The sequence below is a fragment of the Desmodus rotundus genome, chromosome 4, assembly GCF_022682495.2.
Source record: "Desmodus rotundus isolate HL8 chromosome 4, HLdesRot8A.1, whole genome shotgun sequence".
Classification (NCBI taxonomy): Eukaryota; Metazoa; Chordata; class Mammalia; order Chiroptera; family Phyllostomidae; genus Desmodus; species Desmodus rotundus.
Window position 1 is genome coordinate 47,794,954 of NC_071390.1, and position 21,012 is coordinate 47,815,965.

General features: G+C 36.4%; 1 protein-coding gene across 6 annotated transcripts in view; it reads right to left on the minus strand.

Annotated features, from left to right (window-relative positions):
• RUFY2 (RUN and FYVE domain containing 2) overlaps positions 1-21,012 on the minus strand; it is a 44,129-nt gene that overhangs the window by 11,941 nt on the left and 11,176 nt on the right. For 3 of the 6 annotated variants that reach the window (XM_053923313.2, XM_053923316.2, XM_024561128.4), the window contains 9 exons: positions 20,082-20,147; positions 16,848-16,917; positions 14,595-14,696; positions 14,358-14,474; positions 13,368-13,535; positions 12,594-12,691; positions 10,066-10,185; positions 1,376-1,505; positions 970-1,064 (listed from right to left, as the gene is read on the minus strand). In XM_053923313.2, coding sequence (XP_053779288.1) covers positions 970-1,064; positions 1,376-1,505; positions 10,066-10,185; positions 12,594-12,691; positions 13,368-13,535; positions 14,358-14,474; positions 14,595-14,696; positions 16,848-16,917; positions 20,082-20,147 — 966 coding nt within the window. Of the gene's footprint in view, positions 1-920; positions 1,065-1,375; positions 1,506-10,065; positions 11,829-12,593; positions 12,692-13,367; positions 13,536-14,357; positions 14,475-14,594; positions 14,697-16,847; positions 16,918-20,081; positions 20,148-21,012 lie in introns of those variants that run through there. The other 3 variants (XR_008426744.2, XM_053923314.2, XM_053923315.2) reach the window with 3 other exon arrangements.

Below are 21,012 nucleotides of genomic sequence, written 5' to 3' on the forward strand. Positions count from 1 at the left end.
AGAACAGTGCCTAGCCCAAAGCAGCAGCTCAACCAGTAGACTGAACAGATGGGAAATGAAATAACAAACACTTAGCACAGGGTCTGGCTCAAAGGAGTCAGTAAATGGATGCCAAAATAAAACTGAAATCTTGCTTATCAGAATCACAGTGCAATTGTTCTTTGAATTTGTATTAATAAACCCTGTCATCTTTTTGAAGGCTGATGTTTCCTTTTGTGGTTTTAGTAAACTACTCTTTCCTCTGCCCTTGGAAACTGGTCTCAAGACTTCTTAAGGGAATCCCATCTTTAGCAAAACACACACTATGGAACAAGGAGGAATATGTGAGGCAGAACACCATTTCTTTCTTGTCTTTATAGGGTCCCAACACTTCACTGCAACAGAACCACCCACAGCACTCTATGAAGCTAAGCCCCCACTCCAGACGGGATGAAACACCTTCACTTCTCACAATGTTGGGTCCTTCTCAAAACACTCTGAAAAAGCTAGCTCTGTTGCTCTGAGAAAAAGATATTAACTCCTGAATACTATGATTTGAGGAAATTAAAAGACTTAGCTTTCATCTCTTAACATTCAGAACTAAGAGCTAATACAATGAAAAATTTTAATAAAATCTCTCCAACCTACAGTCTTATTTGTTAGTCTTTAAAGTTTTTGTTTTTATTTTTTATTGTATTTTTTCCATTACCATTTATCCACCTTATACTGCCTCCCTCCTGCAATCACCACACTGTTGTTCATATCTATGAGTCCTTTTTCCTTTTTGCTGGATCCCTCCACCCATTAACCATCACCACCCCCACCCCCGCCCCGCCCATAGCTGGCATCCTGCTCTCTGAGTCTGCTTTTGTTTTTAATACTTCATATCTTTCTTTTCTATATTTAAACTTTTCTGCCTATTTGGTTTGGCACACTCATACCTTTATAAAAGTCAATGACTACTTAGCTGAAGGAAAAAAGAGAAATTACTCGCTAAGTTTGTTGCCAAGTTCTTGAAGAGCCTGCTCCTGTTCATGATATATTTTTTTCAACTGCTGATTTTCATCCTGGAGGTCGAGGAACTCCTTCAAAAAAATAAAAATTAGACAATGTAACTCAAAAGAAAGAAATGAGAAACTCCACATTATATAAACATACCATTAATTGGAAACACAAATCCTTTCGTTTTTTTTACAAAAAAACAGATTTATATGTCCAAAGCTCTTTCATAGCTGCTCTATCACTTATCAACTACTTTCCATTCATTTACTCTCTTTGCTGATATTTTTAAAGATGACTAGTATGTTATTTCCTTGGTGTAAAGGCAAATTATAATTTGATTCTTTTTAAGTAACTTTTATCATAATGTAATTTTAAAAGTTTTACCACCATTTACTTTTTTAAGACTAATGATTTGTTGGGTCTCATTTCTAAGATGAGATAAGGCATCTTTCTCCTTTTGAAGATCTTCCTGCAAAGTCTGCCTCCATTCTTTCTCGATCTTCAAATCAGTTTCCAGTTGCACCCTTGAATGACAAACAATAAACAGAAGCTCAGTACTATTGTTTACATGAGAGTTTTATATATTCTTTAAAAAGAGCATCTTTGTGCCTTTATAATTCATTTCTTCAGATATTTTCTTGCCTAAATATTTTTTGGTTAAATTCAGAAGCACAGGCTTTTCTGATCCCAAAGTACCAGTTTATTCGCCAACCACAAAAACTCCTTGCTAAATAATAATTTGTCATTTATTAATTCTGTGTATGTAAATGCTATATAAGCATAGAAAATGCCTGGAAGGCCACACCATACTATTACAACTGGTTGCAGCTGTAATTATACCAGTTGTATATAGTGTTTGAGAAACGTGGGGTTTTAATTATTTACATTTCTGTGCTGTGTGAAAAATTTTACAACAAACTAATGAAAAGTACTATTCTTATATAAAAATTACAGCAACCACTAAATCAGTTTAACAGCAGTAACAGAATAATCAGCTCTGGTGCAAAGAGCTCCTTTTCAGTTTCCTGTTGGAAGCTGACCTATTATTACAGGACAGATGAAGACTGAGGAGACATTGGGTGGGAATCCACACTGCCTGGGAATACTAGTTCACATTTGAAAGCACTACTTCAACATTCTAACAACAGGTGCTAGGTGGCGAAACAAAAGCAGTGAAGTCATCCTACATTTTAGGATGACAAAAAATCATGTCTATAATTATTGCTCATAAGTAGGTATAGCAGGGGAGGTACACAGTAATAACGCTACAGTTTCTAATGCTTTACATTTTAATTACAATATATAATACTGAGAATATTACATTATTTTAATACTTTGTGTTAATATTTTATTACTTTTGTTTCCTCATTAAAGTTAGCATTTCCATTTACAGCCACATTCTTTCTTAGTGAAAAAGACTTCAGATTTTGTAATTTGACTTGAGAAGAAATACCTCAAAACAGAATTTACAAATTGTTGATAAATACCATTTTACTACAAATTTAAAAGGAATACAAAGGGATAGGTATAATGTTACTAACACTGAAGTAAACCATATTAGAGAGTGCCTTGGTTATCATCCAGAGTCAGAAAAAACTGCACGCCCTCACCCAGTAGGCCTAGGCCTTTCTTCCCTCTCAGGCACGCATCTCCTAAACTCTAAGGGACCCCATGAGACTTGCAACCAGGGGAGCAATGGGCGGCAGCAGCTCATGCTGGGCTAATGCCCTGAACCTGTCTCCAAGGCCCCTTTTCCCCTGACCTTTTAGTGAGCCCCGCCTTGGCTTGCTTCTGTCACTGTGACTTTTCCTTCTCAATGGGTTCACACAGCCCTACATGGCTCACTTTCCTATAACATTTCTAGGGAGCCAAAGCCGCCCTGCCTAGGCTCTCTCTCTTTGCTGCCCCTATCCTAAGCTCTTCCTGTTTCACTGACCCCAGCTTTAATAAACATACACTAAAAACCGCCCCCCAAAAAAGTGAAACAAGTGACAAAACAAGTGAAAAAAAGGGTTTGTTTTTAAGTTACTATAAATATATTCTCAGAACACATATTGAATATGTCGCCAAAAACAAAATCATTAAAAAAGGGGAAATATAACTATATAAAAGTTATAAATTTGTAAATTAAAAAACCACTATGGTCTTGGTCTGTGTGGCTCAGTTAGTTGGGCATTGACCCGCAAACTGAAATGTCGCAGGTTCAATTCCCAGGCAGGGCACATGCCTAGGTTGAGGGTTCAGTCTGGTTGGGGAGTATACAAAAGGCAACAATTGATGTTTCTCACATCAATGTTTCTCTCCCTCTCTTTTTCCCTCCCTTCCCCTCTCTCAAATCAATAAGAATGTCCTCCAGTGAGTATTAAAAAAAAAATAAAACCCAGTATTAACAATGTTTAAAAATTAACAATGAACTTTAAAAAACATTTCCACTATATGTGGAAAAACCCACAGTAAATACATAAAGAGCTCTTGGGGGTAAAGAAACGGTGAATACCATAATGGGAAAAATAGATATAAACTGGCAACTCACAAAATGAAGAAATGCAATCTGTCATTTGTAGTCAAAGATATGCAAGCTCAAAAAATAAAGCACGATATTCCAGGCGAAAGGATTCATTCAGGTTAACCATGATATGCTAGTGTAGGCGTGTATTTATTGATATGATACAATGTCCGCGATATAGTAAACACAATAAACAACAAAGAGCATATACTGTGACACTCTTTCTAAAAAAAACAGTTTCTACCTAGTATCAATATAATGTAATACCAAAAATAAATAAAAAAGGATATTCACCAAACTATTTTTTAAAAAGTCCCAACAATTCTATAGTAATGGTCCCAATTTTTCAGAGTAATCAGGGACCTTTCCTGATCTCCAAATTGCTAACACATCCATGCTCTCCATAACCGCACTGAGAGACAAAATTACTTTCATGGTTTCAAGCAGAGACAAACACCTACTTTCTGCAGCTTATACCCACATCTCATTGAGGATCCCTGTAGCATTATTTAGGTCATCCTTTGGGCAGGGATCAAAGAGTTGCATCATTGCAGAAAAAATATCAGATTTGTTTTACCTACAGGTTTGTCAAACTCTAGAAAGGAAATTCAGTAACACAGAGCTTCAGGGTTTCAAGATGGTATTCTATTGACTGACACAATGTCCCAAACTGGCTTTTCTTGTTTTTCATCTGGCAAGGCACAGGGATTCCAACAACAAAACCCTGGCATCATTAATAAACTTGTTGATTTAAACGTCCCTTGTGATTTTTGTTGCCAAGGGAGCCCTGAAAGTGCTGGCAGTCCTTTTGTGAAAATCTTAAAATTAAAGAGAAAATGCTTTGCTGAGTGTTTTTGTTTGGGGGCAGGGGGTGGGATTTAGTTTCACAATGTACAAATGATGCAGGTTTTCAGCCAATGTTATACTCCCTGCATTTTTAAAGGAACTTAGAATTCTAGTTCTGGACAAGATGGAATAAACATATTTCCTCCACTAAGAACAGTTAGAAAACCCTGGACATTAGATATAAACAAACATAAGATTGTGAAATGGGAAAAGAATGCAGCAAAAAACCACAGAACTCAAGGAACAACACCGTGATAAGTTACCTGGGGTTTCTTTTTGCCTCTTATATAGCTCAGACTTAGTGTTAGAGCCTCCTGCAACCCACAAAACCAATGGGCACGAACAAAAAAGCACCAAGAAAGGCCTGCTTTCCCTTGACAAAGAGCTTGGAAGAGGCAGCCTAGCATGGTAAAAAACCTTTTTGACAATAAATGCCCTATTCCAGCAAAACACCAGAAGAAAAACCATAGGACCCCTGACCACTGTCAGCAAAGGCCAAGTGGGGAGCCTAAATTTCCATCCTCACCAGGCAATATGAGGTGTCCGTCTCAATCCCTACTGTGGCGATGTTAGAGAAGGTCAAAGGGGGCAGTGGAACTTTCACCAACACCCAGCAGTGATGAGGTGTCTCTCCTAATCTACCCTATGGTATTAGAGACCACAAGGGGAGCCTGCACTTTTACCCCCATGAGTCAGTAACAAGGTATTATTTACCCTTGCCACGGTGGCAGTGAAAGCCCAGCGGGAAGCCTAGATTTCTACCTGTGCTGTGGTAATGAAGTACCTCTCCCTCTCCCCTCCAGAATGGTGGCAGCGGAGACCAACCAGGACACCTGGACTCCCCCTCCCGCTCCCTCCACAGCAGTGGAGACTGAGTGGAAAGCCCACATTTCAATCCCTGCCAGTAGTCAGGCACCCCTCTCCATCTCATCCACTACGGTCCTGGGCTGCCATCCCCACTTAGTATAAACGGTCAACGTCCACATTCCCCTGCTGGTGTGGGTTCGGTAGAGGACTGCTAAAACAAGATTTAAGTAAGATGTAGTCTCACAATTCCCCAAATGTTCAGGACGTAATAGAAAAACACGACATACTCTATGGGGGGAGGGAATTCCCACACCCCACCCCACCCCCGAAATGGGAAAGGGGTGGAAAAGCACTAAAGTCAGCACGTGCATTGGTCACTCTGGGACAACCAGGAGGACGCACACATGACTCAGCAGAAAAGCAGCAAAAAGGGCTGACACTGGAGCTAGGGAGGGGATTGGATGTGAGGGACACACCTTCCTACCTACTCCTGCAGCGCTGGGGATCTTGGAGGCAATTTTAAAAAGCTGTACACCAGGAAATGCACACCTTTGCTCTCCCCTCCCCTGGCTGGGGGCTCAGGCTCCTCAACAGGCTGGCCTTGGGGGAACTGGATTGTCTGGGATCATTCCCTGCCCCCAGCGCTCCAGGACCTGCCTGTCCAGAAGTCCTCCCTGGCCAAGACTACTGTGGTGACTAGGCTGGTAAGAAGGGAGGGGAGGAAGCTGGGGGTGAGGGGCAGCAAGCCCTGCACCCCTCCTCCTTGCAGGAAGTCATGGGAAGCCATCGGTGGCAGCCACCCACCCGCAGCCCCTGCACTCCTCCAGGGAGGGGCCATCAGCTGCAGCCACCCATCTGGCCACTCCTCTAACCAGGGGCCTCCATTAGCAGGGGCCACCTGCCTGCCTCCAGAGGAGACCTGTCAGCGGCAGGCCCTGTGCCCCTCCCCTGTGGGTCAGAGGCCTGCTGCCTAGAAGCTGTGCCACTACAGCTGCCTGCCTGCCTGCCATCCACATGTGCCTCCAGTGGTGGCCCCAACAATGGCAGTTCCTGCCGTCACTGCCACTCTGCCCGCTCAGCCCGGGCAGGGCCTTGGACCCATCACAAGTGGGATGGGGCTTAGCAGACCTCCGGAGGACAGAGCCTTGAGTAGGATGCCTGGATGCACAGACTCTGAAGGATGAAGAGGATGGTACTTTGGGTGGGAGGAGAGGTTCCTGGTGCAGCCTCGACCTGAGCTGGCAGAGAGTGGCAGGGTGGTTTTCTCTGAGGCATAGTAAAGGAAACAGGCTTTGAGGCAGAAGCCTGCCATTATGTCAAGTCATGTATACTTTAAAGAAAGGGTTCCTTTGTTTCTTTCCACCTGATTCGGTCTCTAGAGTCTTTGCCTACGGGTGGTGAATGGTAGGACCCCACTGGCTGCTCTGGAACAGCACAGGCTGTCTGGTAATGATGCCAGGGCTCAGGAAAAAATCTCTACTTGGATGAGAAAAAACAGACATTCTAACATGTCATACAGTTCCTACTTGATGAGAATTTTAAAGCAGCTATATAAAAATATCCCCATGATCAATAAAGGATATACTTTAAACAAGTGAAAAAGTACAAAGTACTACCAAAAAAAAAGGTGAAGGAAGGAAGGAAATACAGAGTCAAATGGAAATCTTAGAACTGGAACGTACAATAATTTCACTGGATAGGATCACTGGGAGGATGAGGATGATGAGGAAAGAATGAATAAACTTCAAAATTAAAAAAAAGACAAAAATAGAAAAATTTATTTAAAAAAAGGTGTCAGGGACCTGTGGGACTATTTAAAAAAAAGATCTAACATTCATGTTATCAGAGTCTCAGAGGAGGAGAGAGAGCAGGTAGACCTGAAAAACTATCTGAATAATGGCCAAAAAATTTCCACATTTGGCAAAGATAAACCTAAAGATTCAAGAAGCTTCCCAAAGCCCAAAAAAGGATAAGTTCAAAGAAAGAATCTTGAGAATAGAACAATTCAAATGACAGGGTTTTTTCCACCAGAAACTACGAATACCAAAATAAAGTGGCACGGCACTTTTGAAGTGCTGAACAAAGAGAACTGTCAGTTCAGAATTCTACACATATCCTGAAAATATCCTTCAGAAATGAAAGTGAAATCAAGATGTTTTCAAGCGAACAAAAGAAACCAAAAAACAAGAGAATTTGTTGTCAATACATCTACCCTGAAAGAAAGGCTAAAGGAGGTTTTTCAGATACAAATAAGGAAACTTGGAACATCAGAAATGAAGAAAGAACAATAAAGAGAAAAGTTTTCTAAATGATGTTTTAAGGTTGAGGCACAAATTATAACATTGCACTGCACTGCATAGCATAAGATTCTGACATGCTTACGTAGAGAAAGTATTTAAAGCAAATTATACTATAAAGGGGAGAGGGCATAAAAATGGGAGTAAGGCTTCCACACTTCACTAAATACAATAAAATGCTGATACCAGTAGACTGTGAAAAGTCATAAATATATAATATAATGTGTACAGCAACCACTAAAACATTATACAAAGAAATACACTCAAAAACACTACAGATAATCAAAAAGGAATTCTAATTAATGTTCAACTAACCCATGGAAAGGCAGAAAAAATGAAATGGAAATAAAAAACAGAAAAATAAACAATAAGATAGCAGACTTAAGCTCTAATATATCAACAATTACACTAAATATAATGGACTATCTACATCTTTAAAAGATTGACTGGCAGAAGGGATAAAAACCAAACTATAAGAAACTTACTTCAACTATAATGATAAAGATTAGGCTGAAAGTAGAAAGATAGAAAAATGCAAACATTAATCTTTTGTTTACTACATGAAAACATTAATAAAAAGAAAGCAGACGTGGCTATATTAATTCTGATAAAGTAGATGTCAGAGCAAAGGAAATTACCAGAGACAAAGAGGCAAATTATATAATGATAAAAAGTTCAATTCACTAGGAAGATACAGTTATCCTAATCATGTAGATACCAAACAACAGAACTTTGGAATATAAGAAACAAAAAATCATAGAACTGAAAGCAAAAACACCTAAGTCCACAATATAGTTAGGAAATTACAAGAAGTCCTCTCTCAATAATTGATGGAACTACTAGAGAAAATCAGTAAGGACAGACAAGAACTTAACACCCCAACCAATAGACTTAAAGGCAGCTTAGCAAATTATACATCATATATGGCATGTGGTCTTGTTTAATGATCTGTTAAACATAACATATAACTATTTTCTTTTAATAACACAAAAGTGATACATATTTACTGGGGAAAAATACTGATGTTTATAAAGTAAAAATTAAAATACCCCCGGCAGCCCTGGCTGGTGTGGCTCAGTGGATTGAGCACTGGCCTGTGAACCAAAGGGTCACTGGTTTGATTCCCAGTCAGGACATATGCCTGGGTTGCAGGCCAGGTCACGGTGGAGGGCATGTGAAAGGCAAACACACATTGATGTTTCTCTCCCTCTCTTTCTCCCTCTCTTCCCCTCTGTCTAAAAATAATTAAATAAAATATTTTTAAAAATAAAATAAATACCCCTGTCCGTTTGCCATCACTCCCCTGAGATAATCATTCCTTAGAATATCTATTCTTTAAACTCTTTCCTATGGACAGTTTTAATTTAATTTTTTAAATGATTTTATTTATGTATTTTAGAAGGGAAGAAAAGGAGAAGGAGAGGGAGAGAAACATCCATGTGGAGAAGATACATAGACAGGTTACCTTTCACATGCCCCCAGCCGGGGACCTGGCCTGCAACCAGGCATGTGCCCCAACTGGGAATCGAACCAGTGACCTCCTGGTTCACAGGCCTGCACTCAGCCCACTGAGCCACACCAGCCAGGGCAGGACCATTTTAATTTTATAAAAAATAGGATCATACTTAGCATAGCATATTTTCTGCAACTTGGTTTCTTTTCAACTCAATAACATATACTGACATCCTTCCTAGTTGGCTACATACATATGTAACATGTGAAGTACTCATAAAAATGTTCCCAGAAGACATCATGTTCTTTGATAATAGATGTTCCTTACAGTTACATAATGGCTATGAGATTAATGTTAACAGCAGAAATAATATAACTGCCCTTGAGCAAAAAGACAGCAAGATGGTTGGAAATGCTGTATAAACAATAAAGGTAGTAAAAACATAAGTTTTAATCATAAGTACAAGGGGGGGACACAAAAAAACAGAATTTATTTATAAAAAATTGTGTATTTATTCTTACATTTAAACTTCATTCACCTTCCAAGTACTCTCCATTTCATGCGATACATCTATCGAGACTTTTTCCACTGCGCAAAACTGTTTTTGAACTCCTCGATTCTGATGCTATTTAGTGTTTCTGCCATTTTTTGTTCTACCTCTTCCACATCAGCAAAACGTCTCCCTTTGAGGAATTTTTTCATCCAGAGAAACAAAAAAATGTTGCTCAGGGAGAAATCAGGTGAATAGGGAGGATGAGGCATGGAGGTCATGCTGTTTTTTGGTCAAAAACTGCTGAATACCCAGCGTGGTGTGGGCAGATGAGCTCGTAAATCACCCATCATGAAATGGGCAAACACCTTGAAAGAGTCTTCAAAAAAATTCATTGAAGCCAAATGCAGCCTCTTACAACACTGATACAGATAGGTTCCTAGAACACTCACCTAGCAGGGGAAACCTGTATGTACACTACAAGGGGCCTGCCCTCCAGAAGATAATTCTGGTTTTTGGGGGTTACCCCCCTCGTATGTTTTCTAATACTTTTAGGAATTCCACAATCTACCTGACATGATTAAATAAATGAAAATAAAGGTATTCTACCATATGCGCTAAAGAAAGGGGGGTGGGTAGACATTATGTTAATACAAGTATGTTTTTCCAAAAGTGAAATACTCACAGCTGTTTCTCCTTTTGAGAGATTTGTTTCTGCAGACCGTCGGATTTACTCTGACACTCTTGTAGATATTTCTTGTCCTCATCTTCAGCTTCCATTTGCGCCTTCTCTGCTTGCTGCAATCTGGTGTAATTCAAATCAACTTTGGGTAAAACTGAGGCTAGAACTAGGGTGTAAAAGGGTGAAGAAGACAAATAAAAGAAAAATGGGGAAATAGAAACATTTCTAAATGAAAACAAAGTTTGGGGGAAAACTCACAAACTCAAACGTGAAAGAGCCACACAATGTCTAGAAATTGTTTTGTGATTTTTGTCAATATAACATATAATATGCCCAGAATACTATCTTCAAATTTGTTTTATTTCTTATTCATAATTAATAATGCAAAGCAATACAGCATTTACCACTTTTATAGAGCATAATGAATCAAATTTCAAAGTATAATAGGTGTGTTACTACCTTTTTACAAAACCATGAAAAGCATAGTATTTATGTCTATCCTAGGTGAAGAAGCCCCATTGTTATGTTAGGATGTGTATGCCAGGAATCAAGTGCACTAACAAGGCCAAGAGCAAAGACCTGCAACTACTTTAAATAATAGCCTAGTCCTCCTTATAGGATCATTATGCATTTACTAAATTATGCCAAAGCTGTATGTATATGTGTGTGCATTTTAAGATTTAAAAGTATTTAGAACTAGTTGGCAACATTCTCTAGACGTTATTTTTGTTCTTTGAATTTTGTCATTGAATTTTTTAAATTTGCTAAAATGTGATTTTCATTTGTTTTTAAGTCATTGCTTCTCCCTGTCTTAGCTCCACTCCCTGCCTCCTATGGTCATCCAGGATTTCTTAGATTTAACTTCAATATTTTTATAAGAAAACATCTCCCAAGTATTCAAGTGATATTAATTCCTTTTAGGGAATCCTAAGATAAACTTCCATCCAGTTAACCAAAAAAAAAAAAAAAGGCCTCTTCTTTTCTTCCTTAAAGCCATACCAATGGGGCAACCCTCACATATTTCAGAAGTATGAATGCCACTTCCAAGGAAAAGAGTAACATTCAAGTTGTCTTTAAATCTAAATTTGAAATATTAAGGTGGAGGGAGCTTTTGTCTAATGTTATAGAAACTAAAAAAAAGAAGTGAGGTAGGCCTTGAAGTTGTGCTATCATAGAAGATGGTTAAGGGGAACTAGAAACTTGAGGTGCTAAAGCACGAGATGATGGCCAGTCTGGGTTATAAACTATTTTAAACATTTTATAAATTAGTAAAAGAGCCATTAGGCAAACAGTGGACCAATGGTGGAAAAAGAAAATCTGTGCCAACACACTGTGAAACCAAAGGTTAACTTATTTTTAAACAATGTATATATTTTCCATCAAAAAGTAGCTAAAAAGATAAAACTGCATTTGAAAATCCTGACCTCTGAAGGTCAATACTCAAAATCAGCCCTCGTGCACGAGGTCCGGGGATGTGTTTTTGGAAATCCAAGTGCACCCACTCTGCCCTATGGCAGTGTGTTACCGCAGCAGCTGATCAAGAAGTGCACAGGGTCCCTAATACCCCTTTAGAAGACTTAATAGCATAAATTCTTTTCTGTGTAATATATTATAAAATTGTTGATTCTCTTTCAGTCTATTTAAATACAAGTGGTTTTCAGAAAGATATATCTTTGACCAGCTTGTACTGGTCCTGAGTGTCACTGCTGGCACATTTCACCAATGACATTGCAATTGTCCTAGTCTGAGTTAACAAATCGTTGTCACTTCATAATGGAATGGACAGAAATCAAAGACAGAAAAAGGTAATAAAGATGTCCAAAATGTAAAAATGGGGATAAAGAAAACAAAAAAGAAAAAAGAAGAAAGAGGATGTCAATAAAAGAATATTCATGTCAATAAAGCATTAATAGTTATGTTTTTCATAAGTAGATTCAAAGAAAGCAATGATAAGACATATGTTGACACCAACATGACAGATCAATGGAAATACATTACATTTTCCAACAATAAAAGTGAAAAATGCCAATATAAAACAATTCAATTTAAACAAAATTATTTCTTGGGTTGGGTTAAGGGTCCTAGCTCAAAGAAACAGAACTAAACTGTCAACTCAGAAAGCTTGATTTCGGATAAAGAGATGGTGAATGACAAAGGGTATGACAATCAATATGCATGGAAATCAATCAAGGATAATTCCGCCATGGATTTTGTATGTTTTACACTTTTTCAACATTTCTGTTTGTGTATTTGCTTTATGTAACGTAACAGATTGAACCACATGAAATTGCTGATATTAGGCCTTTTAAAAAAAATCTATAAAATGGCAAGTTCAAATGAATCAGCCTAATATAAAGCAACTTGATTCCATGCAACAACCAAAACAACAAAGGCAAAATTCTGCTGGGCTCAAAAAAAATCATGTTCTAATCTAAATTTCCCTAATGGTTTTTGCGGCAGGTGTCAGAGTTGAATAAAGAAAAGGGGGAGAAAGAAAGGAAAAAAAGAAACTAAGATTAGAAATGCTGTACCTTTGTTCCAGCTGCCTCATGGCTATAGTAATTTTATTGGTTTTCTCTTCTAGTCGAGCAATTATTTCATTTTTTTCTTTCAAACTATCTTCGGAACCCTATTTAGAAAAACATAAAAGCTACAGTGGTTTTGATTTTTATACCTGAATATTTGTAAGTTTTATATACCATTTTACTGTGAGATTGTTACTTTGCAAAGAGCAGCTTATTTATAGATTAAAATACTCTCATTATATAAAGCAGTAGTACTACTAGTCTTCATTTAAAAATATTATAAAGGGAAAGAACACTCAGCCTTCAATGTTTTTGGAAGACAACAGGACAAGCTCATGTAAAATATGCTATTTTTCAAATTAAATTGTAAAGGGACTTTGGCAACAAGTCTACTGAACTTGTCACTTTACTAGAGAATTCATAATCATTATAGTAAAGCATTTCAATCAAAATTCAATCTTTCTCAGGACTATGCTATACAGAGAAGTTCAGAAAAATGTCCTGCATAATTGGATTGAGTTTTCCCAAAAGATTTAACTTTCATACTGTTAACCTTCCAGCATTAAAAAACAAATTCAGATAGGTGATTTTGTTTGTTTGTTCTGATACTTTTTCATTGCTACATATCTGAAGCTTCCATTTAGAAAAAAAACCTCACTTTTTATAACCAATATGGCACAGTTAAAATAGGCTCATCTCTTAAAAACCAAACCCTTTATACAAATATTCATTTTCAATTTATAGAACAAGAAATTCCAAGAATTTAAGAACATTCCTTACCTGCAACTTTTGATACATCTCTATGTTAATTGCTTTAACTTCCTCTAGTTGTTGTCTAAGTCCTATCAGAGTATCTTGTTTCTCATGGATATCTTTCTCCAACAACTTCATGGCAAGTTCAATCTCATGCTTCATACTAACTTGCACCGCTAGCTCATTCTCGACATCCTGTAATTGCAACATATCCTCAATTCACATGCCACTTCAGGATGTCAAAATAAGATACATAATAGTTAATGAGGCCAAGAAAGAGTTTCTATGCAATATGTAGACTACTCCTTTTGAGTTATGAAACAACATTCTAAATATTTTCAAATGCGTATTTTACTAAAATGAAAGCATTTCCTGGACTGTCAATTATCACTATTCTACTGGCTCAAGAATGAAGTATTTTTATGCCTCAAAAACTCAGTATTGATTTTCCTTAAGTAAAACAATAAAGCAATCCATATAAGTAAAAGCAAAGCCAAAGATAACTCAAAAATCCTATTTCACAATTTTAATTTCTTCTCTTAAAGAATTTTACATCAGAAGATGTTTCCTAACATTAAAAACACATAGCAAAAGTAATGAAAAGGCTCGCAATCCTCTCTTCTTCACCTGGGTCGTAGTTACACAGGTATTTACATTACAATTCATTAAACTATACATCTGCATTTTTCTGTAGGTATTATATTTAATAATTTAAAAGGGTAAAAAAGTTAATTTTAAATATGATTTTACTAATATTTGAATACAGAATTCTATTTCCTTTATGTAATGCTGGTCATGATCTATTCATTTCAAAAACACAGATTGTAAGTTTAAAAACATCATTTAAAAAAACACTGATACAGTGGGAGCTTGAAGAATCTGAGGGATTTAAGTGAGATGGATTGCCATCCCATGCCAAGAAGATAAGGCCGAAAGAGATTTTAAGTGGTGCTTGCTTAAGGATAAATAATAACTACTACTATTATTATTAGCTCAGGTAACTTCAATGCAATCTACCTGTCGTAACTGAGATTCATCTCGAAGCTGCCTTCTGGCTTCATTGTACATTTCATCTAGCCCCTGTCGAGAATGTTTATATGTTTGAAGCTCAGTTTCCACATCCACTTTGGTAACCTAGGAAGAAAACTTTTAATTCTATCATCACTACTAATAATACAGCACAGAAATTCCCAATCTATACAAAAGTCCCAAACAGTAACAACTTCTGACACAAGAGTCTGTTTGCAAACTTACCTCTAGGTGCTGCTGTGTCTTCATTAAAATCAATTTATTCTCACTTCGTAATTGATGATTTTCTTCTTGGAGCTTAATGATATTATTCTTTGCTATTGCTAACTAAAAATTATGAAACAAGGGCAAAAAAACATTGTAAACATCTTTATACTTGCTTTACAGGTTATGTTCATGGCTATAAATAATAGAAAATAAAATCCTAAAACTAGTAAAAATGACTCTCACAATTACAGAAACTTTTATAAGAAATATGTGTTCCTATTTCCCCAGAATACCAAATTAAAGAAATTTACTAATTTCTACTGTTTCCTTTTGTTAGTCAATATATATTATGTTAATCAAAACATAGTATACTTACCCGGTTTACAACATGCCCTGAATACAAAGTGCCTGAGTCAGCATATAAAGAAGTATGTAGTAAACAATAAAACTGTAAAGACTTGTGTAAGAACAGAAACATCTACAAGGAAAAAAGGTTTTGCTGTCATTGCAAATGACATTCTTGATAACAAACAGGATGCCCTGTGAAACATGGCACACTGAGGGACCAATGCAAACATGCGACAGCTCTCAGCATCAGAGTTAAACCTGAATGACTAGTGAAGGAATGGCTTGACTCTGAGGCCCAGAATAAAAAGGATCCTAGGAAAGGGAAGCAGGGACCACTCCCCAGTGTTGGCTTGCAAATAAATTTCTGAATAATTTGTCAAGGATACAATTGAACTTCACAGTGTGCTTAAGGCAAAGAAGAGGCACAAACCAGTGAGCAGCTCTCTCTCACAATCCCGAACTATCAACATGAAGTTGCACTCTTAACTGCAGTTATACAAACAATCATGTGTTCCCTGGTTTGAAAACACTGGGCAAGTTTTAAAAGAAATAAAAATTTTAATTAACATGGAAAAAGGGTTAATAGCACTTTTTCTTCCTCTATTCAAAATAATTCTGAAACTAGAAAGCAATACTTGTTTGGTTTGATAGATTTTTTTTAATCATATTAAAAAATAGTATCAAAAAGAGAGCTAACATAAATCTCTGTTTCTGGGACCACCAGAGAGCCACTTTGACAATGCAGGAAACAGGAAGAATTTTACACATGGAGGGTGGAAATAGGGTGGATGCCTGAAAAGAAAAGCAATCTGAATAGTGGAACAAGATGGAGAGTATCATTTCAGCACGAAATTCTAATTATAGGTGATTCTATAACTAAAATCAGGCTATCCAGATTTTAAAATGAGAAGCACAGCTTACTTATAGAAGAGTATGTATGAGTTTCATCTTTGAGGCTCGTTTCTAGAAGGTGAGAATCTCAAAACAATTAAGATTTACCTGAGATATGTGGTTTCTTTCAAACTTTTTTTTTTGCAAAGGCAAATTTCATTTATTATTTTTTAAATTACATTTGCATTTAATATTGTTTTGTATCACTTTCAGGTGTATAGCATAGTGGCTAGCCAAACATATATTCCCAGTATCCAACTGGCACCAGTTATTTTAATATTATTGTGTATATTTCCCATGCTGTACTTTACATTGCTATGACTTTTGTAACTACCAATCTGTACTTCTCAGTCTCTTCACCTTTTCCACCCAGTCCCCAAAACCCCCTTCCTAAAGGGAATTTTTTCAGAGATGTGAGCAGGGTGTAAGGAAACCACGAAGGACAGTGCAATACTCTGGGCAAGTAACAGCAGGAAGTCATAGGTAGCAGTTAGGCAGTTATTGGAACCTGGAGAGAGAGACAGAGATCCTAGGAATAACTGTGCCCTTTGATGAAAGCCCAGCGACCCTTCCTAAATACCTTACTCTCCAGGCTCCTTCTGAAACATCTGTGATTAGCCACCCACTCTTGAGATGGTGGTGCCCAAAAACCACCACAAATCTCAGTGGCTACCATTAAACTTTTCAATTACAACTATGTTGCATGTTTTCTTCCATCCTCAATATTAAATGGCTACACAAAAATTCACCAATTTTAATAAGCCTTTTTTAAAAAATGCATGCTGATAACACAGCTGTCACAATACAATCTAACAAAATTGTTTCAAATGAAGTTAAAGACAACTAAAACTCTACTAGAGCCATCTCAGGGAAAAAAATAAACTTCTTGGCCAACCCAATATATCATAAGTATTCCATCATAATGATGAAAATGTGTGTGTGTGTGTGCTTATTACGCTCGTGCTGAACATGAAAAAGGATCACAAATACTAGGTCCGTGAAAGACAATTATCCATGGCTGAATGACAATACCTCTTCAATCAGCTTAGTATTTGACTTTTCTAATGAGTCGACTCTTGAATGGAGACTGCTGACTGTGCTGCTGAAATTAATAAAGAAAAAACTCATTCAAAATCACACAAACTCACAAAGGCAAGAAACAGTATGTTAACCTGGACTCTATGTTAACTGACATGCACCAAATGCCAACTGAATTTTGAGTGTGGGAGTTTCAATAAGTTGGGTAACCTGATTTATCTAGAAAAACAATAAACACTAGCAAAAGAACCAATATTTCTATTAAAATTTTATTTGATGCTGCTCACTATTTTTTGTCTTCTTAGGGTCCCTTTTTACATTTAACTTCTAATATTTAGGAATAAAAATTCCACACAAAAGATTATTAAATATTGTTAAAACTAAATTTATTTTTAAAGGGTGAACTTTAAATGTCCATTTTGTAATTACGTGGCTTAATGATGCTTGTAAAAATGTTCACAAACAGAAGTCCCGTTCTGTTTCCCCTCTCCACTCTCACAACAACTTAAAGACTTCCAAAGTCACCCATTGTTGAGAAATGTAATATGTGATACCTAAGAAAACACCTCGGCTTTCAAGGATATAGGCAAAAGTCAGGTTACACCAATTAACACACTGGTTTTTTGCATTTTTGTTTAAATCAATCAATACTGGACATTACTGTACATTTTACTGAGTCTGATTTTCAAGGGCTGCTTGATTTTACCATCTCAAACTTTATCTAATAAAATGTAATATGCTGTATACATCACAGTAAAGATGTATAATAGATTCAAAAATTTTATACTAGCCTCAGAAACAACTATTGGCATTTTAGTTAAGCTGTGAAACAGGAAAAATATTTTTTCATTCATATTAAATCATTTTTTTAATATAACCATTCTGAGGTACACAACTTGAGTTTTTCACACACAGCACCATACTGATGATGAGCTATAACAAGCACAGGACCAGAAGATGAAAGAGCAAGCTTGGAGTCCCTGCTTTTCTACCTTCTAACTGTGTCACCTCATAAAAGCTTTCTGAGCTTGTTTCCTATATAATCGGACAATAATATTCACCCTACCTTTATGTGAGAATGAAAAAATAATTTAAAAAATAACTTTCAAAAGCAATAAACCCTCAAGAGTGGTTTTCTTTGGAACACAGGTGAATTCTATTTTTTTTTTTACCTGCTTCTACACTTTCAAAATACTCTAAATAGTTCACAAACTATTTTCCAATATGAAAAACAAAGAAATGATTTTAATACATAAAATATACAAAAGGCACTAGTATTGCAGTAACTGATTAACACATAATTTAAGAGAGACTGAGAAGCTCATTTGAACCAAATGGAATAGCCTCTAAGATAAACTGTTGAGTAAAAATAGTAAAGTACACAATAGTGTAAAGAAGTATGCTACCTTATGTGTAAAGAACTGGAGGAAGATGAGAAATATAAGAAAATATATGTATACTCTTATTGATTTGCATAAAGCATCTGTGGAGCCATTCATCAGAATCTAGTATATTAATAAATCCCTAAGAGAGAAACTAGAAGGTTAAAGATCAGGGAAGACGGCGACCTTTCATTTAATGCTCCTTTTGAAGTTTGAACTATGGGAATATATTGCCTGTTCCCTAAAAGTGAATAAAAGTTTAAAAGTAAATAAATAAGTAACACAGGGTTACCCTTAGAAATGCAGTCTCAGAGCCCTAGCCAGGAAGTATAGCTGTTTAGAGCACCTTCCCCATATGCCAAGGTTGTGGGTTCAATCCCTGGTCAGGGCACACACAAGAAGCAACCAATGAATGCATAAATAAGTGGGACAACAAATCGATGTCTCTCTCTCAATTCAATTAAAAAATAATTAAAATAGCCCTGGCTGGTGTGGCTCGGTGGATTGAGCACTGGCCTGCCAGCCAAAGTATCACTGGTCTGATCCCTGGTCAGGGCACATGCCTGGGTTGAGGGCCGGGTCCCCAGTTGGGGATGTGCGAGACGCAACAGATTGTTTCTGTCTCACATCAATGTTTCTCTCCCTCTCTTCCTCCCTCCCTTCCCCTCTTTCTAAAAGTAAGTAAAATCTTTAATTAAAATTTAAAAAAATACAATCTCAGATATACAAATTACAAAAATACTGATAATACAATATATACATTTCCTATGATATCTATTATTAAAACTCTATGATTGAAAAAGACACTGACACAAGATCTTCCCTATCTCCAACTTCAGAGGGAAAGCAAGAGTTATAGCTTATTAGCTTTTCTACAATGAGAAAATGTTTATTTGTATCTTCTGATTGTAATATAGGTTTATTGGGTAAAATGCAGAAAATACAGAAAACTATAAAGAAAAGAATAAAAAGTGTTCATAATCCTATCATCCAGAGTTAGCCAGTTTTGCTAATTCTTCCTTTTAACTAATGAGAACAGTCCATTTCTATGTAGCAAGTATTCACTATACCTGTGTTATATAGAATGGCAGCCATAAGCCATTTCTGGCTACTACTAAGCACTTACAATGTGACTGATCCAGATTTAAATGTGCTGTGTGTAAAATACACATTGAATTTTGAAGATAGTACCAAAAAATTAATATAAAATGTCTTAATAATTTTTATAGTGATTAAATGTTGACATGATAGTATTTTGGGTTAAATAAAATATATTTTTAATTAACTTCAGCTGTTTTTTTACCTTTTTAGTAAGGTTTACTAGAAATTTTAAATTGCCTATGTGACTCACATTATACTTTTATTAGACAGAACTGCACTATAGTACTTTACAAACAGATACCGAAATTCTCCCCAGATAGAGTATTCACTGACAGTTCCGTTCCAATGACCAGGTGACCCTGTAAGGAGAAAACCTGCACCATGGAATATGAAAGCCATATTCCATTTATACATGAAGCCCTTTGAAGTAGGAGAAAATGAATTTTTGAAGCATCAAAATGACATAAACTTCTACCCTACTAACCTTTTTTCTTAAGGGTACAGGGATATGTTTGAAATCTTGTTTTTAAATTCTCTGAGGATTCTATTTAAAAATGTGATTCTCATTTTCTACTGAAAGTGAATTATCTCCAGAAACTCTCTGTATCCTTACTTTCCATTTTCTCTATTCACTATAACACCTTCTCAAAGATACACAGAATAGGATTAAGCTGGCCTGAAGGGGGGAACCCTAAGACAATAGTCATAAATGTACTAAGTATTCCCAAGTATCAATAATACTTACTTCAGTTGTCTATTTAATTCTTCAACATAGTTCTTCTGGTCTAATATGGCAGCAATTTGAACATTCCTAAAGGGGGGAAAAGTAGTTTTGTGCTAATTGGAAAGGTATTTATTTAGTGGGTGCCAAAGGTAATGTCTAAGTCATCTAAAATTGCTGTAAAAATAATGTCTAAGTCATTTAAATTTTTTTAATACCATAATGGTAAAACATTATCTTGCCTTTAAAATTTAATAATCTTTATAATTGGGGTAGCAGTAAGCTGCCCGATTATATTAAATAACTATAATATTTATTAAATAACTCACTAATACTAGACTGAATGTACCATTAGTATATTTAAAAATTTTGCATCAGTATAATTTATTTTCTATTGAAATATATTGACATATAACATTGTATAAATTTAAGGTATACCACATGTTAGTTCAATACATTTATATTGTGATATGATTGCCATTGTAGCAGTAATTAGCAGCTCTATCACATCTCATAATTATCCTTTCTTTTTAGTAGTTGAAGTATAATTTAAATTTAAACATAATTAGATCTTGAAATAAACTAGTATATGTAAGCCTGTGAATAATAAGCTTTTACCATAAAACACAGCATACTACTAAAATGGGTTTCAGGCCCTGGTGGGGTGGCTCAGTTGGTTGGAGCATCATCCCATGCACCAGATGGTTGCAGATTTGATTCCCAATCAGGGCACATGCCTAGGTTACAGGTTCGATCCCCAGTCTCGTGCAGGACACAACCAATCAATGTTTCTCCTTCACATCAATGTTTCTCTCTTATTCCTCTCTCTCTAAGATCAATGAAAATGTATCCTTGGATGAGGATGAAAAATAAATTAAAAAATGGGTTACAGGAACTCCGGTATAACCAAAGTCATACATATACATCAGACTAAAGTCTCCTTCCAAGTGGTTTT